The following is a 27,366-nucleotide window of genomic DNA, read 5'->3' on the forward strand; positions in this document are numbered from 1 at the left end:
TTTTGGCATTTGAAACATATAAATACATACATATGTATGTATTCCCTTCGCACAGAATAAGTTTTTTTATAAATACGCTGGGAATGTGCGCTTTGATATTCATTTTATTTTTAGTGTTAACATATTCTTAATACTGGGGACATTTTGGTTAAAAACTTCATAACGAAATATTCATTAATTGCAGAATATGCTCCAAGAAATATAGCTCAAATTTAATATTTTTTGTCACACATTTCATCAGCTTGCTTTAATTTTAATTTAATTTTATTCCTATTTAAATTTTTATTTTATTTTACTTTTATTTTCACGCTTCTGGTGAAGTTTCATATATTGTATTTTATATTTTATATTTTATGTTTAATATCTTTATAATTATTTAAGTTTTTATTTTTCATTTTATTTTCATTTTTATTTTTATTCATTTTTTTATTTTATTGTATTTTATTATTAGTATTTATTTTATTTTATTTATTTTAATTTAATTTAAAATTAAACTTAAATTAAAATAATTATCAAAATATAAAACATAAAATCTAATTTATGAAAAAAAAAAAAAAATTTTTTTTTTTTTTTTTTTTTATTTATTTCAAACATAATAAGTAAATTACAATGTTTAATTACACTACAACTAGTTCAGAAACTAACGAGCAGTTTGATTCGAAAATAAATTACAATTGATAAAAAGAAATTACAAACAATATTTCTTATTTTCTGTTAATAGCCAGCAAGTTCATGTGGTTTTTTCCTCTTTAATCTTCGAACTGGGCACGGGTTACTAAGGATGCTCCTAGCTTCTTCGTTTACATGCCCTTGAAGTCGAATTTGGTGCGCTTCTGCTATTTTCTTAATTTCTTCAGTTACAGTGTTAACTTTAAGGTCCCGATGAATATCAGCATTTCTGACGTACCAGGGTGCTTTAACGATGATTCTCAGCACTTTGTTTTGAAAGCGTTGTATTACATTGATATTTTCTTCACTGGCGCAACCCCAAAGCTGTGCACCATAGGCCCATAATGGTTTTAATGTTTGTTTATAGAGCAATAATTTGTTATATATGGATAAATGCGATTTCCATCCAATTAGCCAGTTCATTTTGTTTAGCCTGATGTTAAGCTCATTTCGTTTTATTTTTATATGCTCTTTCCATCGCAACTTCGCATCTAGGGTAATACCTAGGTATTTTGCAGTATTAGCGAATGGGACTTTTTCATTAGAAATCATTATTGGTTGGTATTTTGTAATTTTATTTGTAAAATTCACTTGAATGGATTTACTGTTATTGAGTTTGATTCCCCATTTTCTCGTCCATGATACCATAGAGTCGATTGCAGTTTGAAGGTTCCTTGCAGCTTTTTCTTCTGTCTTTTCAACACATAAAATTGCAGTGTCGTCAGCGAAGGTGGCAGTTAAACAATTTGCCATTAGTGGTAAATCTCGGGTATAAAGAATATACAGGATTGGACCCAGGATGCTACCTTGTGGTACGCCGGCTTTTATTTCAACCAGTTCAGAATATTCCTTTCCCTGTTTAATTCTTAAATATCTTGAAGTAATATATGACTCCAGCAGACTACAATATTGGTATGGGAGGCAAGTCTTTAATTTGTAAATCAAGCCTTCATGCCATACTTTATCGAACGCCTGTGCGACGTCGAGGAAAACTGCTGAACATACCTCCTACCTCCTCTAATGCTTCTTCGATTTCTGATTTTATTCTATGGACTTGTTCCAACGTGGAGTATTTACTTCGGAAACCTACCTCCTCTAATGCTTCTTCGATTTCTGATTTTATTCTATGGACTTGTTCCAACGTGGAGTATTTACTTCGGAAACCAAATTGGTGAGAAGGTATTAGATCTTTTAATTCAATAATGGGTTTCAACCTGAGGAATATTAGTTTTTCAAACAACTTGGATATTTGTGATAACAGAGAAATCGGACGGTATGAAGACACGTCGTGAGGATCTTTTCCTGGTTTTGGAATCATTATAACTTCCGCAACTTTCCACAGTCCAGGAAAATATTTTAGTTTAATAGCTGTATTGAAAAGATAAGCCAATCGTTTTAGGGCTTTATTTGGCAATTGTTTTAAAACTTCTGCAGTTATAAGGTCGAAGCCTGGAGCTTTTTTATCTTTAAGTTGCTTGATTTCCTTTCTGAGCTCATTTAATGTAATTTGTGGAATTTCAGAACGGTTTTCATATGTACCACAGGAGTTTAAGTCGTAGTTACTCTTATTAGGTGTGAAAGTTTTTTTCAAATACTTCGCAAAAGCAGTGGCTTTTTCTGCATCGCTTCTAGCCCAAGTACTATTTTCATTTCTAATAGGTGGAACATGGCATATTGGTCGTTTTAAATACTTTGTACTTTTCCAGAGAGAATAGTCATCTTTTTTATCAGCTGAAAGCTCTGATAGGTAACGTTGCATTGACTCATTTTCAATAACTGCTATTTCTTTTTTTAATGCAGTTGCTGCATTGTTGAGTTTCGTTTTATCTGCAGGTGAACGAGTTTGCTGCCACTTCCGGCGAAGTTTTCTCTTTTTTGCAAGAAGAAGTTTTATTTCTTTAGGGTAGTTGGTGCCTATCGTTTTCCGCCTCAATTCCGGCGTGTTTTCCCAAGCAGCTTTCTGAATTTTCTTCGTAAAAGAATCGATCTCAACCTCCAAACTTTCAGCTGTCAATATTGGTGCAGAAAAATGCATTGCGGTGCTAAGTGTTGATTTAAACGAAGCCCAGTCAGTGTATCTGTTGTACAGAGTCAGATTTGGTTCTTTTTCAACAACTGATTCACTTATGGTCAAGTATATAGGGGAATGGTCAGAATTCAGACTTAATCCCTCTTCTATTTTGACGAAGTTTTGGGATACTTTTCGGACCATGAAAAAATCAATTAAATCTGGTTTTTTGTTTACATCTGTTGGCCAGTACGTTGGTTTTCCAGTAGAAATGAAATCACATCCGGTTTCTTGGGCCGCTTTAAGTAGCTCCCGACCTTTGGTTGTAGTAAGGCGCGATCCCCAATAAGTATTTTTCGCGTTAAAATCTCCACCAATAATAAATTTGCGTTTGTGCATATTAATAAGAGTTTTGAAGTCGTCAGATGATATCGTGTACCTCGGTGGACAGTAAATAGCTGTGATTGACATATATTGGTGTTTTAACCTTACTGAAACAGTTGTTGTTTGGAGAATGTCAGAGCTATTTTTATTTTCTTCGTAGTGTTCTAAACTGTTTTTAATAATTACTGCAGTACCTCCTCTTGCGCAATTGTTTGGATGTATTGTGTGATAGACATTATAATTTTTGAAGGAAATGTGGTTTTGTGTAGTAAAGTGTGTTTCGGATATTAGGCAAATATCTATTTTTTCTATATTTAAAAGTAGTTCGAGTTCCTTTTGGTTTTTTAATAATCCATTCGAGTTCCACGCTACAATTCGAAGGTTATCAATCATAACAATGTTTTTAACTTTTGTTCGAGATAATTTAGTCTCTTTTGGAGGTCTGTATTAAAAACTTCTTGCTTATTTAATTTATTAAGGATTTGAGCGAGAATATCTTCACTTTTTGTTTGGGTTTTGGTTATAACCAGTTTTTCACTACCTTTACCTTTTACTACATCGGAAAGGGTTGGTTTATTCCGATTACTATGTAAAATTGCTTGGCTATTATTATGTTTTGTCATATTAACAGGACGTATATTATTAGGCTGATTATCAGTAGCCGTATTTTGTTTCTGACCAGTTTTATTTCGCATTTTTTGAAGCTCTTTCGCAATTACGCATCCACGGTAATTGGCCGGGTGGTCTTCACCACAGTTACAGCATTTGGGCTTTTCATCCATTTCTTTAGTACACTCGATAGTTTTATGTTTTCCGCTGCATTTGACACATCTGGGTGATTTGCCGCAGAAGTTTCTTCTGTGGCCAAAAGCTTGGCAATTTTTGCATTGTGGAATAGCTTTGGAGTTTTTAACTGGTTCGATTATAACGACAGAATGCAGAATGTATTTAATTTCATAAATTTTCTTGATGTCTTCGGTGGAGTCGAATGTGGCAAGAAACATGTTTAGTGGTTCGCGGGTTTTCCATTTTAACTTGTTTACGACATTCGTTATGTTAAGGCCTTGTTCTTTAATGTCAGCCACTATCGAAATTGGGGTACATGAATGGTGTAAGTTTTTGATCATCACTTTTATTGGACGTGTTTGTTTATCTTCGTAGGAGTACCAAGATGAATTTGAAATGGTGAGCATTTTTGTAATGGATCTGTAATCATCACTTGAAGATGCATTAATTTTGTATGTTTCATTATTTAAAAGTTTTATAGCAAAGTGACTTTTGGCTGCTTTTTGAACAAGATTTCTAAGGTCCTGATAATTTTCGACGTTTGAAACCATAATTGGTGGGGGCCGAAGGTCACGCTTTTTACTTTGATTTATGACAGTGGCATTTTGAATTCTCAGTGGAAAACTATTTATATGTTCCATTTCAGGAGATTCTTCAGCCTTTCGTTTTTTGCTTTGTCTCTTGCTTTTTTTAAGGATCCAGTCGGTTTCCCGTGCAAGATCTTCTTCATCAGTCTCATACTGTTCCGGATTTATGTTTGAAGTTTGTTTTGTATTGGATGAGTTTGAAATATTACTTTCCTCTTTGAGTTTTTGGTTTTCAACTTTTAATTGGAGGCAAAGCTTTTCTAGTTCTTTCAATTTCTTTTTTAAATCGTCGATCTCTGAGTTAGTATTACCTCTAACACTCCGACTTATAGATGGTTCCGCGGCCCTTCCACCTCCTGGAGGTGGTGTTTGGGTAATTTTTAATGTTTATAATTTTTTTTTTTTTTTTTTTGTTTTTTTTTTTAATAAAAAAAGTTTACAAATTTTTATTTTAATAAGTTCTATTGGACAGATGGCAACTCTGAACTTCTAAACTGTTATACAATATTATAACACCTTAATTTTTGTAGTATACTTTTAGGTATACACTTATTTTTATTTTATTTATATAAAATTAGCTTACAACATAAATCTTATAAGCTATTTTAAGTTAGGGGCTGTAGCAGCAAGGCCTTAAGCTCGATAATTTTATATACATATGCATACTTCCATTCTTAAACTTAGTAGATACAATTTTATTTTAAATCTTATGGTAAAGATTGGTTCTTTTGAGGAATTTTGTTATTAGGGATATTGACTCAAGAGAAGGGACTGAGAGGTGTGAAATTGGGGTTGTGTTAGTGAATATTTGTTCTCTACAGGTAGCATACAGGGGGCAACTCAGTAGAAGATGAGTTACTGTGACTAAGATATCTGTGTTGCAAGTGCAATATAATGGGTTTGTGTTATTCATAAGATGGCCATGTGTTATTTTCGTGTGTCCTAACCTAAGGCGTTCGAATTTTATAATGTCTAGTCGTGAAGGTTTTTTATTAGTTTTTTGTAGAAAATCTGTTATATTGGTCTTTGTGTAGTTAACGTTTTTATACCAGTCATTGGTTAGATTCCATTCAAGGAGTTGTTTGTTGTAGAAGTGTTGTTTAATATGATTTTTAATATCGAGTAAGTTGAAATTGTCTGTGCTAGTTACTGGGCTTCGATGAGCTTGTTTCGCGGATTGGTCAGCGAGGCTGTTCCCAACAATATTATTGTGCCCATATTAAAATAATTTTTGGGTAGTGTTGTGTGATAATGTGTCTGATTTTGTTTGGGTAATAGTCGCTGTTATTTATATTGGCTATGGAATTAAGAGCGGAGAGTGAGTCTGAGCATATAGCAACCTTTTTTCTCTTGTGCTTTACTAAATTTATTGCTTCAGATATGGCAATAATTTCGGCTGAATATATAGAACTATAATATGGAATAATTGATATTTTTATAATTTCATTTTCTAGGGTTATGCTATATGATATATTTTGGTTTATCTTTGACCCATCAGTATAAATAAAAGTATAGTTGGAGTATTTGTTTTTAACTTCGTTGAACATTGCATGATATTGAATCGGATTTGTGTTGTTCTTGTTGAAGATATGCAATGAAGTGTCAATTGCTTTTGGGTTAAAGGACCATGGGGGATGGATATGAATATCGTATTTAGTTGGCTTTAAAAGTATACCTACTGCTGAGCAAAGTACTGTTGTTCTGCTTATAGCAGGCTGTATTTTAAGGGTGGTTGTCCTCTTCTTTAGGTTATTGACGATATTGTAAAGCGGGTTGCCTTGCTTTGTTATGAGAGCTTTAAATAGTTTAGCAGTTGTTAGGTCTCTTTGATTTTCGAAATTCAATATTTTTGATTCAAAAAATAAATTTGCGATTGGTGTAGAGCGCAGGGCTCCCAACGCGGTTCTTATTGCAGTGTTAAGTAATGACTTGATTTTGTTTATGAGATAGTTAGGAGCATATCCGTAAAGAAAAATGCCATAACTGATTTTGGGTATAAATAATGTTTTTACAATTGTTAAGATAGATTGAGTGTCGCATTGAAATTTTGGGGAGGCTAGACATTTCACAATGTTTAATTGTGTGACCAGGGAAGTGCTTAGGTGATCGATGTGGGAGTTCCATCTGTATCTCTTATTGATAATGATTCCTAAAATTTTTAACTCATCACAGGGAAAGAGGTTTATGTTTCGTGAAAGCACAGTACATTGACAATTGTGCTTTCGACAGAGATGAATGTACCGATTGTTTGTTGGTGATAAGTTTGCTCCTGAGTAATCGCACCAAGTTAAGATGTCGTGAAAAAGGTTATTCAGGTCAATTATTGGACACTTTTCTTTATTTGATTTAATAATAATGTTAAAGTCATCTGCGTAGGCGCAAAAGTCAATTTCTTTATGGAATGATATTACAGAGCAGAGTTTTTCATACGCAATCAAGAACACAATGACAGATAAAGGGGATCCTTGGGGAATACCATTGTCTGTTGACCAGAAATCAGAGAAATGGTTATCTATTCGTACCATAAACTTACGATTTGACATAAAATTGATAATATAATTGGTGATTTTGGGGCCAAGGTATACACTTAATTAAAATCTATGTTGACGTTAATTATCAGCTGTTTTTGTTTATCAACTGATAAAAAGTTGCGCGGGAGATTTGGATGTTGATAACGAAGGAGAAATTTTCATCCAAAGCTTAGGTAATTTTATAAAGTTTTAGTATATTTTTCTTTATTGTGTCCCGGGTAGCACCCACATTTATCACGATAGAAGCGCTACACCTTCGCACTTGCTTTAATAACGTTTTATTTTCAGTTTTCGCACTAATTACAATTGAAAATCTGTTTTGTATAGAGAGCCGATTACTATGCGACCGACACAAACAAATTTTTCCTTCCAAAAAAAATATAAAACTTAAAAGTAAAAAAAAAAAATTAAAATAATATGCAATTTTAATTTTAACTTAATATTAATATTAATTTTATTTATATTTATATTTATATTTATATTTATATTTATATTTATATTTATATTTATATTTATATTTATATTTATATTTATATTTATATTTATATTTATATTTATGTTTATATTTATATTTATATTTATATTTACATTTATACTTATAGTTGTATTTTTTATTCTTATTTTTAGGTCAATTTCATTTTAATAAAATTTTTTTTAATTTTATTTTACACTGGAAAATATTTTGGGTCGCCTTGGTATATACATAGATTATTTGTGTGTTTGTAATAAAGAAATTACTGTTGCACCAAAATATGTCGCGCTTTTAACTAGTATTGTTCTCCATATAAATATGCGTACACACATATATACATATATGCTATTACGGCTAAAAGTGCCTATATATGATTTATTTTTATGCAGCCAAGCACTTTGCGCTCACTGAAATGGGCATGCATTTACTGCACTAGTAAATATTTAACTATGTCTTTACATTTGTTATTGTTGGTTTTCTTACTCACTTCATACAAAGCCATTATTATTGTTCTCATCACAGGATAATGGGAAAGTTTCTTTTAATGAGCGTAAATGCACTTAAGTTTATAAATACAGTAAGTAGTGTGCATACATGCACACAAACCTACATGCCAGCGTACAAACATACATAACGTGCATTTGTGTGCAGGTGTTGTCGCATCGAAGCTCTTGCATGCCTGCAAACTAAAAGAACAAACCGGTATAAAGATTATGCTGATATATTATACTGCACTCATTAACATTTTTAATGCATATTATGCATATGTGTTAGTGTGTGCTTAATACATACATATATACAGACCTCGTAATAAAAATATGACAGCACTGCATGAATACTGATGATTTTTTATTGACAATTAATCAGCTCGTCATCACCCAGTATAGTTTCGATATTCTTAGCGCTGCTCTCTCAATTTTTTGAAGAAAGCGGAGAAAACAGAAACAAAGTACATTGAGTTTGTTTCCAATTTACATTTTTTAATACTCGCATGAACGAGATAATTTATTAGTGTTTTTCTAATGTCAAGTATGAAATGATAAATTAATTGGCAAACAAATAAAAGAAAAAATACGACAAGATTCGCAAATTCAAACTCTTAGAAAGAGCAATAAGTCAGAAAATGAAGTGATAGGGGTCCAACTATGAATGATAGGAACAAGATTGCGCCCATTATAGAGTGCGTTTAGTTGCGCAGTGTTGCCAACCCTTCGCTCTTTGTAATAAATTCAGTGCTTTTTTTATCCAAAATGCTAAAATTTTTGAGTTTGGTGTTTGTATTTTTTCTAATTTTAAGCTACCAAAACTGTAAGAAAAACTGAAAAAAAAAATTTGTATAATTAAAAAAGCGTAAAAAAGCCCACTTTTGCATTTAAAGCCAATGCTTAGAATATTTCAGAGCAATGGAAAATTTTTCGATTCTTATAAAATTTGATATTATGAAAGAGAAAATTTACTTTTTTGCTCCTTGCTACGAATTAAAGCAATAGAATGTTAAAAAAACTCCAGGTAATGCAGGAAAAACCATAACGACCTTTCTTGTTACATAACCTCAAATATTGCAAAAAAGTGTTTTTCGGCTTCTTTTTAAAGAAATTCTCTTAACATAACACGGATTTTTAAAAATTGAATAAAAATTTGTGGGCATTTTAGTGCTTTTTTATCTCAAAAACTAAACAACACTGCGGTTGTGAGAGAGAGATTTGAATGCTTGAAGGAGAAAAAAAACCAAGATTGAAAAAAAGCGGAAAACTGTCACGCACAAATAAAGCAGGCCATAGACGGTAAATAATCGGTTTGAGCTAGGTGAGTTTCACGCTGTTCATTGCTGAGTGAACATGGAACGCGGAAAAAAATGATTTCCATGTATTTATACTATTTATTTGTGCGTGAAAAGATGGGAGGAGAAGAAGAGGAAGAAAAATCGTTCAAGTTGGATGCAGGACTTTTAAACCAGATATGAGTATTCTCATATAATTTCTTTTTTCTTAAATCGTCAATAGATCCACACGTGTGTTGCAAAATGAGTTTCAACCAATTGTTTCGATTTGTTTCCCTTTTGTAACCTGCTTAACACACGAAAGCCAGCACCAACAATAATCACAATGGCCGATAATGTGACCAGATTATAAAAAAAGGAAAGGAAACAGAACTGAATGAATTATTTGTTTATTTATGTCAGTAAGAAAAAACTAAAACTCCTAGGCTAGAGAGCAAAAAATTAATTTGCATAAATTTAATTGATGAGACTTCTTCAAAAAATACGTATGCAGTATTTTATAAAGTTATTAGGTACAGGCTAATTATGAACAATACTTTTACCATAAATGCGTATCTTTTAAAAGTTTTGTTTAGATAAGGGAGAGCAGGAGATTAGGTTTGGAGTTACTGGAGGTAGGGAATTGTTTTTTTTAGGAATATTTATAGCGTTCAATGAAACTGTGAAGAAAAACCTATGAAAAAATTAGTGAACTTATTTAATTGGTACGTAAGCGGGTTTGATAGCTTGTGTAAACATCTTTAAGTTCTTACGTAATTTAAGTTTACATCTACAATAATTATACTATAAGTCTCTCCTAAGGTAAAAATTAGCTCTCAGTCATTATCTTTTGTTTACTGCCTTATGTTCACTGGTTCAGTTATCATTTATGCTGAAAATCATTACTAAAGTTAGACTATTTATGTACTTACATACTATATAGTCTTTGTATGGGAGTTGGCACTGAAGCCTGTAAATTAGTTAGGTAGGACATTTCATCAGTGCTTCAGCAAGGTTTCACTTCAGATCACTTTTAACCCATATTTTTTCGTTTATGAGCGTGTTTTCTAGCCTCGTTATTACTGCAATGTTTTTATGCAATTTTCTACGGATTTTATGCGACATCATGTGAACATGTTTGCTGTACTTCGCATGATGTGCTAGTGTGGATTAGAATAGAGGATTTATAAAGTATGTAAAGGTATGAAAAACATTTTTTTCAATTTACTTTTGTAAATAATTTGATTTTTGAACAAAATTTAATTTTTATTTAATTCTTAATAATTTCTAACGGTGTTTCGAGTTTCATGGCGCAAAAAATTGTTATAAGCAATGTTTCTCATTTCAATGTTTTAACAAAAAATATTAACTAAAAATACTAAATTTATATTAAAATAAATTATACAATAGATATAAAATTCAAATTATGTATGTATCTATAGATCGACTTGCGTCCTAAACGCATAAGCCGATCGTAACCAAATTTGAAACACGAACTGGATACCTTATCGGGATGGTCTTAGGCTAAAAAATATTTTGATATGTATAGGGGGCGTGGCACCTCCCATACAAATGGAGTTCTTAACAGTCCGTATTTTTGGAAGTATTTAGGCTAGACCAATGAAATTTGGGAAGGGGTTATATGAAATTAATCCCTAACACCTCCAAGAAAACTGAGAAAAACGAAAAAGGGGGCTTGGCACCTCCCATATAAATGCAATTTTTCATTGTCCATATCTCCGGAAGTATTTGGTCTAGACAACTGAAATTTCGTAAGAGATTATATAAGGTTAATACCTAACACCTGCATGAAAACTGGTGATAGCTAGAAATGGGGCGTCACACCTCCTATTCAAATGGGATTTTTCATACTGCATATCACTGGACGCATTTATGGTAGAATACCAAAAATTGGTAAAAAGTTTAATGAAGTTAGTATTTAGTACTCCTAGAAAAAATATGAGCTTAGAGAAAAATGGGGGTTAGACCATTTGATGTAGTAACGAATTTATATTATCAACGATAGAGGTATTGCTGAATTGAATGCATTCTTTTATTGGTAAAATATGTTTGTAAATATGCGAATAAGGCCAGCGACATGGCAGTTCTGGGAATAACTAACGCTAATGATGAAATAACGCAATTCCAAATGGGACGATACATTAACAGCAATGAAGCAGTTTGACGCATACTCGGATTTTCTATCCACGAGAGGTATCCGCCAGTTGTTCACCTGTCAGTTCACCTTGAGAATGGTCAGCGTATGTATTTTACCGAGGCGAACGCGTTGGCACGAGCTTTAAATCCACCCGACACTACATTGACTGCTTTTTTCAAGTTGTGTCAGCATGACAGTTTTGCCAGAACATTGCTGTATGTGGAAGTTTCTAAGTTTTATACCTGGAATTGTTCCCAAAAAGAATTCATAAAGAGAAAACAAGGCGCAATTGTGTCCGGTACAGAAGCTCGCCAAGGAGACTCTCTAGGACGGGTTTATACAATCCATCCAAGTAACGCTGAGTGCTTCTACCTAAGGCTATTGCTACACAAAGTTAAAGGACCGGTGTCATTTCAAGCTCTGCGAACTGTGGATGGGGTATTATGTTCCACGTATCGACAAGCTTGCCAACATTTAGGTCTACTGGAAAACGATAATCACTGGGAAATTACATTATCTGAAGCTGGACTGTCATGCCTTCCTTCGCAGCTTCGCAGCTTATTGGCAATAATATTGACAACCTGCTCGCCATCAGATCCAAATGCACTATGGGAAAATCACAAAGATAACCTTAGTGAAGACTAAATGAGAGCTGCACGAGCTGCAAACGATAATACAAACCTGAACTGCTCTTTGCAAATTTACAACCAAGCGCTAATCGACATAGAAAATATATGTATTTCAATTAATAGCAAATCCTTGGAGCATTTGGGATTACCTTCTTCCGTTCGAGACCGAATCGATTTGGCTGACAAAGATATCTCCCGGGAGATAAATTACGATATCGAGGCTCTTCGTACTTTTATAAGCAAAAGCAAACCTCTATTGGTTACGGATCAAAAAGTCGCATACGAAACTATTCAAGGAATGATTATTGAAAATAAGGGAGGATTGATTTTTTTGGATGCGCCTGGAGGAACCGGCAAAACATTTCTGCTTAATTTGATATTGGCTGATGTAAGAGAAAAGAAATAAATCGCTGTGGCAGTTGCTTCTTCAGGAATAGCGGCTACCCTTTTGTGTGGCGGACGAACAGCTCACTCAGCTTTTAAGTTACCACTGTCTATGGAAATATCTGACACCCCGATGTGCAATATAAGCAAAAACTCAGGTCAAGGTACGGTTCTAAAGACATGTAAGCTAATCGTGTGGGATGAGTCCACAATGGCCCATAAAAAGTCGCTGGAAGCTTTAGACCGATCTCTGAGAGACTTGAGAGGTAATGATCAACGCATGGGTGGTGCCTTACTCTTACTGCCAGGGGATTTTCGACAAATTCTTCCAGTTATTCCGAAAGGAACCGCCGCAGATGAAGTGAATGCCTGCTTAAAATCGTCATACCTATGGGACTACGTTCAAAAATTGACTCTTTCTACAAATATGAGAGCACATTTGGGAGGAGATGCTTCAGCAGAAGTTTTTTCTGAACAACTACTTACAATAGGCAATGGAAAAATACCAGTTTCTTTACCACCAAATTTAATTTCTTTTCCTCCAGGTTTTTGTCAACTTACCTATGTTATCAGTCGATGCTTTGATAGAAAGGGTATTTCCAAATATTTCAGCCAATCACACAAACTATAGATGGCTTCGAGAAAGGGCCATTTTGGCACCTAAGAATGACGATGTAAATGTCATTAATTCCAAAATTCAAGAAATACTACCAGGAACTGTCACAACTTATCATTCCATTGACACAGTCGTCGAAGAATCCCATGCTGTTCATTATCCCGTTGAGTTTCTTAACTCCATGGACCCATCAGGAATTCCTCCTCATCGACTGATGCTTAAAAAGGGGACCATGATAATTATGCTGCGTAATTTGGATCCTCCACGTTTATGCAATGGCACAAGGCTAATCATCACGAAACTTTTACCGAATGTTATAGAAGCTATGCTTTTATCAGGAAATTTTGAAAACCACAAAGTTTTCATACCAAGAATTCCAATGATACCGACGGATATACCTTTCAATTTTAAACGCCTCCAATTTCCTATTAGACTGGCTTTCGCAATGTCCATAAATAAAGCTCAGGGACAATCATTAGCTGTAGCAGGAGTCAATCTAACCAACTCATGTTTTACCCATGGCCAATTATATTATATGTAGCCTGCTCCAGAGTTGGCGCACCGAAAAACCTTTTTATTTATACTCAAAATAATTTAACAAAAAATGTCGTATATCCGATCGTTTTAAATAATACCTAAACTGACTTTAAAAAGTTAAAGTTGTTTTATTTACATTGCATACTTTTTGATAGAAATGTGGGGTGAAACCCACGGGTATAAGCTAGTATATATTAAATATTATTACATATTAATAAATTTATTAAATATAAATAAATATTTCAAATACTAAATTAATATTAAGTTAAAATATTATTTATTATAACTAAAGTTACATTAAATGAAAATTGTATTGTAACCGGTCTTTAAAGTTGTTAGTTTTATGTTTTATGAACCGTTCTATCAATGGTCTACTTAGTCGTGCCATAAATTCTGTGACAAAGTTTACAATGCATATGGCGAGAACAAACTCGCAGACAAAATTTCCGTTATTTTTGCTTTTGTTCATATGCATTGTCTACTCATAAATTATACTCAGTTTCGTGGCAAATTTCGCTTGCTAACAACGGAGTGGGGAGATAAGAAAAATCGCATTGCAGTGATTTACGAATTGCTGAAAAAACTTAATATTTCGGGGAATGTTTGTTTACCGCACGATCAATGGTTTTTCCCAATCGTCTGAAGTGACAGACAGAAAAAGAAGTGGTCGTCCTCGCATGGTTCGAACCATTGCAGCCATAAAAGTCGTGCGGGAAAGAATTCGCAGAAATCCCCTTAGAAAGCAGAAAATCATGTACAGGAAAATGAATGTATTGACCAGATCCATGTCAAGACTAAGTAGAGATGATCTCCGTCGCTCAACTGGTCATCTTTTGACAACGCGCTGACAGAAAATTAGACTCGACAGATGCAAACAGCTTCTTTGGTGGCACGCGGCCATCAGCCATGAAGATGCTCTTTTCACAGATAAGAAAATTTTCACTATTGAAGAAGTTTTTAATAAGCAAAACGACAAAATGTTGTTCCAAGGGCCACCTAAAGCCTCCATAATGATTTGGTGGGAAGTGTCTTGTAAAGACGTTGCATCTCTTCATTTCTATGAAAAAGAGGTTAGGTTAGTTAGGTTGAAGCGGTTGTCCACTATAGAAAAAGGGTTTAAGACCGGGGCAAAAGTGTACCAGGAGGAGGTTTTAGAAGCCGTGGTGAAGCACTTGAGCACTACTCTCCTCAATAGAGAGTGTTGGATCTTCCAGCAAGATTCCGTTTCGGCCCATAAGGCAAAAACCACCCAACAGTGGCTAAAAACAATATTCTCTGGTTCATAGCCGCAAGATTGTCCGTCTGGAAGGCCAGATCTGAATCCATTGGACTACAGTTTGTGGACAGAATTGGAGAACATGGCCTATTGAAGACCACACAGAAATTTGGAGAGTCTCAAACAATCTTTGTTTCGAAGAGCGACTTGAGTTTCGATGGAAACCATACGAGCTGAAATAACTGAATGGCCTAATCGTTTGAAGGCTTGTGTAAAAGCAAAAGGAACCCATTCCGAACGAAAATTAAATTTTCTTTCAATATTTACATCATTAAATAAAATTAACTTCATTAAAAATTCATTCAACTTTCATTAAAGTATTATAATTTCATTCTATAAGGAACTTAAGTTGTAAAAGAACTTATGGCAGTACTAAGTATGTTACTATAATCAACTCAGCCATTCTACCGCAACGAATCATCTATCCAGAATAAATGGAGCCTTAAATGAACTGATTCTCAACAATATTAATTGGTGAAAGAATAAATGAATACTTTATATTGTTTCCTTTGACAGCCTTTTTAGCTTCTAACACATTTAATGCCGAACGTTTTTAGACCAAAAGTTTTACCGCAGCCCAAGCAGGTTTTTATTTAAAAGCGATGTGAAAGTAGTAAACGAGTATATTGATTTCTGATTGACTTTTATCTGCTTTGTTGTTCATGGTTTTGTACCACATGGCGCACATTAAATTTTATTCTAATGAAGTGAAAGTTTCAAGTGGCTAAAATGTTGCATTGATTTTTGAGAATTTTCTTTATCCTTTATACTAGTAAATAATTAAATGTGCTAATAGTTTTTAGTGAAACAGCAAAAATAAGACTTATTTGAAATGCCTACATTTCGTGTCTCTTCCTTTATTTCTCTCTAGTAAATGTGTTCAAGTTTGTAGAGACGCTATTGACTAACGCACTTTTAGATCGCGTGAGTTTTACAAAATATTTTTTTTGATTTAGTAAAAAACAGACTCAGCGACAAAATTGGCTGATAAATTTAGCCCCATCTTGTTATAAGGTTCAATCAACTCTGAAAGTTTTATATTATCTACTTTAAGCTGTTTTTCAAAATAAGTTAATATCTAAAAATATAAAAACACCAGACACCTTTAGTCTTTCATTATAAAAGGACAGACTTTATTTTTGTGATCATAAAATAATCAGAAATGTAATTTTGAATCATTCGAGATTAAACTGATCCAAGAACTTCTCAAACTTCTTAAGTCTCTTCAGATCGTCAGTTTCATCCTTGAGTTTATCATACCACTCAACTAATTCGGGATTGTTTGATCTTTCAGCTGGAGTCATCCTATTTACATGTTCACCAAATGCCTGCATGAAATTTTTAGTTTCTTCGAAGAGTTTCTCTAAAAGCTCATATTCGAATTTGTTGAAATGATTATTTTTTAGAATTTTTTTCACGGTGGTTTCCAGTTTCCAACCATTGGGTATGCCGTCATATTGCTCCGTTACCAATTTCATAGCACGCACGCAGTTTCTTTGATTCATAATGCCCGGCCGCCCTTTTCCCTGATCAAGTTCAGATGCTTCATTTGCTAAGCTGGACAGGCGAGTGATATAATTTTGCAACAGTTCATCTTTTTCTGGAATTTCTTTCAACTCCTTCACGATATTCTCCAACGCTTCGATACGCTTATCGATCATCCACTTGAATATAACAGATACCGTCTCACTCACAAATTGTGGCAAGGGGGGGTTGCCTTCTTCGAAAGCGGCGTCATGACTGCCATTGTTGCTATTGGCACTGTGGTTAGGGAGAGCTCCAGCCTAGTATATGCGTGAGTGTATAGTTTAAATGCTTCTCCTTATATCTACAATATTTTTAAATCTACCTACCTGTACCAATAACAAGACACCAGTAGCGAATATTAAAGCTTGTTTCATTTTTAGTTGACGAATTTGAATTCAAATGCAATAGAATGGCGTGTTGAGAGACGATCAAAAGCTAACTGAATTTCAAATGAAAATGCAGACATTTTATATAATTTTTGAGAGTAAATATATGAAAGTAACGGGTATTTTTTTAGTCGTATAGAACTTTTGATTCAATAAAATGGAAACAAATCTGGGAAAGAGATATTAATTTGCTTACAGTAATTTCGGACTTATGGCAATCTGGACTGCGTCTTATAAAAACTATCCCGCCGGTCAAATTTTGTACAGCGTTTTTATCAAAACCGAACTCATCTGGATAATGACGCTTCAAATTCATTATTCGTTACTAGTTTATCAGTATAACTGAATCGCAAATCACATGAACTACGCGGCAGCTCCATTTCTTACTAAAATTTCTCGTTGGTTTCACGTATTGCCTATATGTTTCAACCTCTTTCTAGAACTATAATACCTAGCTGATTGGCATTGACGTGTGCAGCCAAAAGTTCTGAATAATTTACGAAAAGCGTTGCTACGTTCAAGGGAAGAGTGCGGAAGAGAGGTTGTAGGACCGTACGTGACCATACATTTACTCGTATACACAGAAGATGGCTCAAAGCTAGGGGGTAAGGCTTTTAGATTTCGAACATCTGGGGGATTTTTTACAACTTTTAGCTCCCCAATTACTGCAGTGTTCTTCAGGCTAAACTGATGGCAATAACTAAGATCTCTGGAGCAACGAGATTCGTTACTACTCTGGAGCAACGTGATGTGTTACCAGGAGATGATATCTACGTTTTTACTGACATACCAAAAAATCCCTCAGAAACTTTCATCAACTTCCATATTCTTTCGAAATTTCATTTCATTTATTGCCCAAAATCATTTTAACATAGGAGTTTACAAAGTTATGATAAAATTAGATTATTTAGCATTATCCTAACATACATTTGTATTTATCTAGGAGCTTAAAACTTATTTTTCTTTTGATTATACAATAGGTTATCATTATTATTTGGAATGTCTTTGGCATAATTTTAAAACTTATTTATATTCTCCCAAAAAGGGCTTAAAAAGGAGATAACGTATAATAAACTTCTATAATTTATTTGGCTATAAATTGATCAATGTTATAAACTAAATTTTCATCGTTGAAGTTGTAAGTATTGTATCGCCTATGATAATATATTGCTTTACTATTTTTATGTAACATATTATTATTTTTTAGTATTTTTAAATATATTGGTGATAAATATTTTTCTGTTAGAGGTAATGATATTTCCCTTGCCTTTGACAGATATTTGTTTATCAGTTCATTTTCTATGAATGTCAGTTTATCATATTAACGAGATAACTGAGTCATTTTGGATTTTTGGCCATTACGACATCGAGCAGAATTGAAAGATCGATCAACTCTAGCGAGACTCGACACAAATCTTCCCAACGTGTGCACAGGCAATGATATAGGTATACACTTATTATACATATATTACTTATATTTGAGAAATTTAAAAGAATAAAGAACGAAAAATGGTATAATGTACCCGCTGCAGAAGCGCTAGACAATTGTGACCGACTCCCCATGCTAAACGCACGGTATCACGGCTGAGCTAAAATAACTACAGTGTTATCATACTGATTTCTATTATAGCGGGGATCTGTATTATAGGCAGATACTCTCAGAGGACGGGCGAGCACACACTCGACTTTTGCAGAAACTGTCTAGTCATGAAGAGACGATCTTGTATCTTCTGTACCGCTGTACTGCTTTTGCCACACGGAAATTTACCACTTTAAGTAGACAAGTCTTTAATCAGTTGGAAGATTTCAACACTGGAAATTTCGGATTTTCTAAAATATTTGATAAGCTCCCACTATTTCCCACAACTTATAAGTTTTAAGAACTTGTTAGAATAAGCTCTGCAGTCATTTTAAATAAAGCGTTTTTCAGTAAGAGCGCTTCAACTTTTTTTTTGAATAAAACACAAACGGTTTGACTTTTTTAACTAATTTTTTTTTATTATCGAGTTTGAACATATACATTTAAGTATGAAATTCGATTTCTTTTACATGACCACCGCGTGCACGTTTTACGAAGTCCAATCGTTGAACCCAATTTTCGACCACTCTTTTGCATAAATCGGCCAAAATTCCAACAATTTCGCGTTCAATATTCGCTCTGAGCTCACAAATCGTCGCCGGCTTGTTACTGTAGACCAATGACTTCACATAACCCCAAAGAAAATAGTCTAGAGGCGTCAAATCACACGAGCGCGGCGGCCATTCGACCGGTCCATTTCTGGAAATAATGCGCTCCTCGAACTTACTCTTCAACAAATCAATTGTAGCGTGTGCTGTGTGGCTTGTGGCCCCGTCCTGTTGAAACCACATGTCGTCTAAGTCCATACCATTCAATTGCGGCCAAAAATAATCGTTTATCATGTCGCGGTATCGATTTCCATTCACAGTAACGTGGCGATCGTTCTCGTCAACGAAAAAATATGGGCCAATTACGCCGCCGGCATGTAAACCGCACCAAACAGTGATTTTTTCAGGATGCAACGGTGCCTCATGAATCACGTGTGGATTGCTTTCTGCCCAGTAACGCATATTTTGCTTGTTGAGAAAGCCATTGAGCCAAAAGTGAGCTTCGTCGCCGAACACAATTTTTCGACTTTAAACTTTCTTAACAGAACACGCATTTTTATAATAAAATTCAATGATTTGCAATCGTTGCTCAAGTGTGTAGCGTTCCATGATGAAATGTATACTAATGAAGTTTACAAATGACAAGCGAAAAATAAAAAATATTGCGTCGTTCGCCCTCCCTATCGGAAAAAAGTTGAAGCGCACCTATTGAAAAACGCTGTATATGCGTTTGCTGACGCATTTGGTTTGACAGATGACTTTTGCGCAGTGTCTATATGCCTAAAAAGACACCCTTTATATTAAATCAATCACACAATGCACTGCCAATCTCATAAGAGCTTATTCATTATTTATTCCCAGGGGTCGTTTAGTAGTGTGTAGCTGATAGCTTGTCCACAAAAAAGAGTGACATATCCGTCAAAATATATCAATAGGCAAAATCGCAAAGTTAACAAGTAGTCAAACACCATAGCCATAAAAGCATCTTATTTATAACTTTACCATCGGGATGAATGTATTTATTAAGTGGTGCTGAGTTAGAGAAAGTTGTAAAATGGTAACTCATTTCACATCAAGGACAATGGTGTCCCCGGTTTCCTAAAAGGTGACCCAGATTTTATCCGAGTTATTGGACAGGAATCAAGATTTCCATTGAACTAGTGGAAGGCGTTGTTGCTGCCCAATTTTTTATGTAATGCGTGTACCAAGTTAGCTCAAGCCCTGGATCCATATACACCCTCGTTGGGTCTGAGCGGTACTTTTTCCATTCATTGGCGGCCGCCGTAGCCGAATGGGTTGGTGCGTGATTACCATTGTTGGTTCGTCGTTGGTTCGAATCTCGGTGAAAGCAAAATTAAGAAAAACATTTTTCTAATAGCGGCAGGCAATGGCAAACCTTCGAGTGTATTTCTGCCATGTAAAAGCTCCTCAAAAAATATCTGCCGTTCGGAGTCGGCTTGAAACTGTAGGTCACTCCATTTGTCGAACAACATCAAGACGCACACCACAAATAGGAGGAGGAGCTCGGCCAAACTCCTAACAGAAGTGTACGCGCCAATTATTTTTTTTTTTTTTTTATTCTCTCAAGGGAGGAGTGGGCGCTGTTTCAATATTTGGAGACAGGGCATGGCAAACATGTTTACGGATTTCTCGACGTTGGACGGAAGATTTGGTGGGGGAGTATTCTGCGAGGAGCTCCCCATCAAGTTCAAATTTAAGGTTCCGGAAATCTGTAGTGTTTTCCCAGCGGAGGTAGCCGCAATTATGGAAGCAGTGGATTGGTTGCTTACTTCTGCAATTACTGTAAGGGAAGCAAATATCTATTCCAACAGCCAGGCCGCAATTAGGGCCCTGGGATCGTTATTGGTGCATCTAAATTAGTCCGGGAATGCCTGACTTCTATTTCGACTGCAACCGAATATCTACTTCGATACTGGGCTCATCTGGGATCCTGGTCACAGCGTCATAGAGGGAAACTGCTGGGCTGACGAGCTGGCTATACAGGGGAAAACGAAAGGGTTGTGGTTCATTTGAGAACCTGTGGTCTACTTCTGGAAAGATGGGACTCGCATCATCCCAGCGAGCGCTGGACTTGTGCGCAAACAAGCAAAGTCGCGAGATCCTCCTTGCCGACTCTTGGGTAGATCGGGGTCGTTCTAAGGCTAACAAAGCAGCAGCTCTCGAATTTAGTAGGTATCCCTACCGGACATTGTCCGTTAGGTGCCCCTGCGGTGAGTCTTTGGATTGCTTCAAGTGCTCTCTACAGAACCTTCTTCCCAGCCGCCCTCGTCGGGCGAAGATTTAGACATCTAAGCTCTCACTTTTTTACTCCACCTGCAGATATTGTTAAGCTAAATATCACACACCTGGTGAATTTTAGCAGTAGCTTGAAGCGGTTAATACAAGTGTAATTAGCCCTTGTGGGTCGTCATCCTCTGATTCAAAGTCCATTGTTCCTTTTTCCACCTGTTTGGTTCTTTTCCTTCTGTTTCAGATATAATTTTGTCAGATGTCACCGACACAAACAGGTTACGGGCGATCACTGAGGTATGATTTTATTAAATGTAATGCTGTCGATGAACGATGGAACGATGAGCTGTATGAGCTTTACGGCGACATAGACATAGCGCAGCGAATAAAGATCCAGCGGCTACGTTGGCTGGGTCATGTCGTCCGAATGGATACACACGATGCGGTACCAGCTGGTAGTAGTAGAGGAAGTGGAAGGCCTCCTCTGCGTTGGACCGATCAGGTGGAGAAGGACTTGGTTTCTCTTGGTGTGTCCAATTGGCGCCGGTTAGCACGAGAAAGAAACGACTGGCGCGCTTTGTTAAACTCGGCCAAAATCGCATAAGCGGTTATCGCGCCAATTAAGAAGAAGAATGCTGTCGATGAAAAGTTAAAGGTTTGCTAAGATTCAAGCCCAGAAGTTCGTGATTAATATGTAGTGGCGAAAGCTTTAGAATGATCCAGAAGTGTAAATAAAGTTACGTGATCGTTATCCTTGTGTAAAAAAAAAAAAGAAACAGTACGTTCGCCTAAGCATGCGTTGGTTACAAAAAATTTAATTTCGCTTGACCTCAAACATTTCTTTGCGAATTTAGTAATTTTAATTTATTTTGTTTTATTAGCATTATTTTGATAAGCGGCGTCAATTCGTTATTTGTTGTCCATAGGAGTATAACAGAGTGATAAGCTTTGTGAGACAGCGGTAACTGAGACCTTGGCCTGAATTATTGTAAAATGAATGAAAATGAAATTAATTTGTTATCAGTATGTTAAATAATTATATTATATATACAGGGTGCATACAGTATGCATAGCCATAATATCCCAATACTATTATTTTTCTTTTTGCTCTTTTTCAGATAAGGACTGGAGAACTACAACTTGCAGTTATCGTCGCTATATGTGCAAATCACACCGATTTAGAAATTGAAATTTCTCATTTTCTTATGTGCACCCGTATATTCGTTCATAAGCTTCGCCGTGATTTGGAGGCATCAGGGAGCTATGCAGAATCTGTTGCAAAGCGCAAAAAACACGAGGAACGTTCTGAGACTCTCCGATCTGCAGAATTTATTCAACAAGTGAAAACGATCATTGATTACGAATCTTCAAAATCAATGAGGGCAATTGCGAGGAAGCTTAATGTTTCTTAGGGTCTTATCCATCGATTTGTCCATTAAGATCTCCGGTTTAAATTTTGCGTTATGTGTAGGAGACCGGTTTTATCAGAGCAAACACGAGAACACGAGTTATCCGATCAAAATGTCTTCTAAACAAAATTAAACACGCTGAAGAGCCTGAGGGCACCGAATTTTCGGACGCCTAACTCCACAGACCTTAATCCTACGTATGGGGCATAATTGAGCGTGACACCAATAAACATTTATTTCTTCTCTGAAGGTTGCAATTAATACCGCTTGCAGTTTATGGAACGATTTTATAGATATACTTCTAATTATATAATAAGTTATTGTTGTGTAAAAAAATAGTGAAGCTTAATTAATTTTGTTAAAAATAAAAGCATATTAGTTTTACTATCAAGTTTTTATCAAACCCGTATGCACCCTCTATATATTTATTTACGTTTTTGTTTACATAATTGGTATTGATATGTGAGTACTGCTAGGATTGATGCGATTTTTTAACGTGGAATATTTGCTTATGCATTCAAAAAGTACATTCCTTTGCAGTAAAAGTGGCCTTCACTATAAACGACTGAACTATAATATTCTACAAAGGTGCAGAAATCTCCTTTTATGAAAATAAAATTGGATGGAAAATACGAACTGTATTTTTCTACAAAAGCCATATAATTCCAAGAACCAAATCTTGAGCAATGGAAATTTTTTTTTGCAAATCTTTTTTTAAATATCTTAAATTTTCAAGTATGTAGTTTTGTAGCCCATTACATTTTACAGGGTAAGTAGGTAGGGGAAATGGTTGACGTACCACTTCGGCACTTCCCAAGTAGTACTAGAGCGCCGTTTTGATACCATTATGATACCTCCGTAGATATTTATAACAAGGCAGAATTATTGATGTGCACACTGCCACAGGCTGTCGAAGAAAATAGCACCCAGTGATTTTATTCGTCTAGCTACCAAACCCGGACATCAACATAGAAAGTGCTCAACAGTTTTCTTCTCTGAAAGCCCCCCACAGCTTCTGCAATGGGGGTTAAATGGTAAACCTAGTTTTCCGTGTGTGCGCCGATCGTCCAATAATCGGTAAACACAGCTACGAGATTGGAAATTGAATGACGTGGAGTCTACAGCATTTTCTGAGTCCTCCATCTATTGTACTGGACCCAAACGGTTTTCGAAATTGCACATGAAGAAATGGAGCTCCACATTTTTTGCGCTTTCCTGAGAAATAATTTGTGCAACTTCCCTTTAACAACAGTCCATCCCCCTATGACCGGTTAGGAGGTCCCTGAGATCAATTCAGTTCGCTTAAGAAAGAAAATTCGCATCGCTTTCAGAAAAAAGTTATCAAAATTCAAGGAAGTTTTCGAGTCACTTCAAACTTATATTTTAATGCACCAAAATTCAATAGACTGTAAAACTCCATACCCAATATTATTGTGAAAATTCTGATTAAAAAGTGTAACATTTTGGAGAAAATTTGTTGATTTTTTTTTAATTTGCACAAAAGCCCTTCTATCAACAACCATCACCTCTAAATTGGTAAACGATTGCCTAAACCTCCTAAACACGTTAGGAAACCTCAACACAGTAACACTATGTTGGATTCCGGGACATGAAGGACATGAGGGAAATGAAATGGCTGACGACCTTGCAAAACAAGGAGCAAATATGCAACTTACTGGTCCTGAGCCTTTCTGTGGACTGACAAAAGGCCACATTAATGAATTCCTTAGGAAATGGGAGGAAAGAAAACTTGCCGCACACTGGCTAAACTGTGCCGGTCAGCGTCAAGCCAAACTATTCCTAAGTCCCAACAAAGGAATATCTGACAAATTTCTCTCACTAAACAGAGTAGATCTGCGTCTTTTAACCGGATACCTTACAGGTCACTGCAGCCTGAGGTACCATCTAAACAATATTGGTCTATCCGAGACCAATGTCTGCCGCTTTTGCGAAATGGACATAGAAAGCTCAGAACATGTGCTTTGTGAATGTCCTGCGTTGGGCAGACAAAGACTTCACCACCTTGTTGGTATCGTAGTATCTCCATGCAATCTTTGGAGCAACAAACCCAAAACTGTGCTAAAATTTCTAAAAAGCCTAAAACTCTAGGGTTACAAAATAGGCCTTTCACAATAGATCAGCTCTGGTCGCAGTGCGTAATGGCCTTCTAATAATAATAATAATAATTTGCACAAAGTTTGAAACTTGAATTTATATGGTTTTTGTAGGAGAATGAAAAATAGTTTCATGAAAAAATTATTGTATTAAAATGAAGCAAGAAAGAAATAGATTGCCAAAATGTGTCAATAAGTCCTAGTGCTATGGGTATTTAAATAGTGTGTGTTTAGTGATTGGCTTTGAGTTTTATTTAGCGGCAGTATGAAAGCTAGATAGACAGGGAACCAGAATCATAAAAGTTTTAAAATTGAATTATTATACATTGATTGATTCGATAGTGTTGGACTCGAGTTTGTTTATAGCGATTTTTTGGTTGAGTTTTGCCTTGTAATAACCCCCAGAAAACAAAAAGTGGCACTGTGTTTTTTCTGGAACTATTTACTTTATTATTGAGAAATATTTCTCGGCTACTATATCTAGCAGTCCTCCTAGACATTAAAGGTGCATTTAACAATATCTCTCCGGAGTTTGGTGTTGATATGTTAATTAGACAACTGGTACGTAATCTCCAAGTTAGTCGGAAAATAATTTCCAAATTAGGTGCTTTTTGTACCGCTCGCACAGTTTGTAGAGGAACTCCTCAAGGAGGCTTTCCCTCTCTTCTTCTGCGGAAGTGGCCGTCAACGGGAATGCTTTTGATGCCCTACGGTCGGGGCTGTAAACAAATTGCTTATGCAGACGACATAGTTGTTGTAACATGTGGAAAGTATCCTTCAACTCTAAGCGCTCTAATGGAGACCGCTCTTAATAAGTTGTCTTGATGGGCTCTCAATACCGGTTTGAGTGTACAAAATTCCCCAATTGTGAAGCCAACATTAAATGTTGTAAGACTACAAATAGAAGATAGCGCCTATATTTAGATGTAATTCTCGAAAAGAAACTAAATTGTAACATGAAAGTAGAGGCAAAAAGGCAATAGGATGCAGGTGGGGTCTTTATACGAAGACCCGCCCTCCTTTACGGTTTATAGTCTGGAAGACGGCTCTCGGCAAGACAACTAACTAACAGGTTTCAGAGTGTTCAATGTATGGCGCTTGTATATATCAGCGGCATTCTTAGAACTACACCCCCTACACATGGTCTGAATACTTTTTTTCTTACCTAGCTTGAGTTGGTAAACAGAATGCAGGTAACACTGTTGCTCGGCTTGCCGCAACTAATCAATGATGCAATTTAGAAGTTGGACATTCGGCCATAACACTCGGTCTGGGTCCACACAACCTTATTGATTATTGTAAAGATTGAGCGTATCTCATTTCGACTATTGCTAGACACCTTCTCCGTTACTGTCCCGCGTGGTATGCCACTAGGTTTAGATACTTTGGCTCATCGTTTGTAAATGATACTGATGATCTTAACAACATAAGTGTCAGCTAGATTAATGGGTTTGTGGTATCACAATGGCTTGGCGCCGGTCTAAGTGAGTTAGTCTAGAGACCAACTGCCAAGGTAGTACCTACCTTGATCTGGAAGGTCTGCATCTCTCTAAAAATATAAATGGAATTGGCTTGGAAAAATGTTTATGCTAACTAAGCACATTATCATCATTATTATTATATAATAAAATATTTAAAACCCGGTACACTCAGCTTGCGCATTAATCCCGATATATTGGGGTATCTGATATAAAATGTGAAAACCAGTGTATCTCTAAAACAATTAAGCTAGGGTTACAGTTACACAAATTGCCAATACCTGTATTTTATTGAAAAGCATTAGGTATTGGAAAGGGGAGCATACAAACAGAAACCTTCATATAGTTACATTAGGCCTTTTAAATTTCGCCGGGCGTTAGCAAATAACAAATAGATGAAGCAACATACCTATGTTGGTAGCACTGAGAAAGAGCTGCCAAAATGTATGCTTGTTTGGAAGCACTTAATGAGTATTAGTGAGACTGCTTTCATACAGGGAAACATTTGTTGCTTCAACACCTTACTTGTGACTCAACCCTTGCTCTATCAATACGCTTTGTGTGCTTGTTCTTCTCAATATTATTTTTGACTATAGACCAGTAGTAATTGCAGTGTGAAGACCCGACATGGCATTTTAATTTGAATACACAATAATTTTTAATTCGATTACAACCCATTTGGGGTTGACGTGCCAGTACATCTTTTATAATTAAAGTAACCGAATATCGTACTGCGATAATATGCCTTCTTTTAAGGTTTATCAGCAGCAGAAACTCATAAAAAAATCGTGAAGTGTTGAAGAATTTGCTCCTCTAATTCTAACTGGGCATTGATGGAATTTAGTGTTTCGGAGTGGGTCTTACAAGCGTTGGAGAAGAATCACCTCGGGGACATCTTTAAAGTGAAACGACATCAGAAATTATTGAGTAAATGTGTGATATTGCTTGTGAAGATCTAAGTTTGATGGAGCGTAAAAGAGCTGTTATATTCACCAGAGGCATCTCAGATGAACAAGTACCCCATATTTGACATCAAGAACTACTTAAACTGATCGGAAAGTTAATGCCGAACTTGTTAACAATTCAAGAAAATGCAATGAAATATTATTATATGTATTTGCAGAGCTTCCAGAAAATCATTACAGAGTTCGCGTACATTTATTGAAGGACCAGCGGCTTTAGGGTTTTGGAGTTGAGAGAGATTATATGGAATATTTTTCCATTATTTGGGCTGTACACCACCTCTATTTGGGATCGCTGTAAGACACAAAATATGTTA

The 27,366-nt window shown here is 35.6% G+C and overlaps 1 protein-coding gene across 1 annotated transcript; it reads right to left on the bottom strand.

Annotated features, from left to right (window-relative positions):
- Nucleotides 1-15,944: 15,944 nt before the first annotated feature.
- LOC128858431 (uncharacterized) lies at nucleotides 15,945-16,744 on the bottom strand. Its single transcript, XM_054094705.1, has 2 exons — nucleotides 16,650-16,744; nucleotides 15,945-16,580 (listed from the first exon to the last, which is right to left on the bottom strand). Exons 1-2 carry the CDS (start codon nucleotides 16,695-16,697, stop codon nucleotides 15,972-15,974), a joined length of 657 nt encoding a protein of 218 aa, XP_053950680.1. The 5' UTR covers nucleotides 16,698-16,744; the 3' UTR covers nucleotides 15,945-15,971.
- Between the last annotated feature and the right edge of the window lie 10,622 nt (nucleotides 16,745-27,366).

Source organism: Anastrepha ludens, chromosome 2 (genome assembly GCF_028408465.1).
Source record: "Anastrepha ludens isolate Willacy chromosome 2, idAnaLude1.1, whole genome shotgun sequence".
Classification (NCBI taxonomy): Eukaryota; Metazoa; Arthropoda; class Insecta; order Diptera; family Tephritidae; genus Anastrepha; species Anastrepha ludens.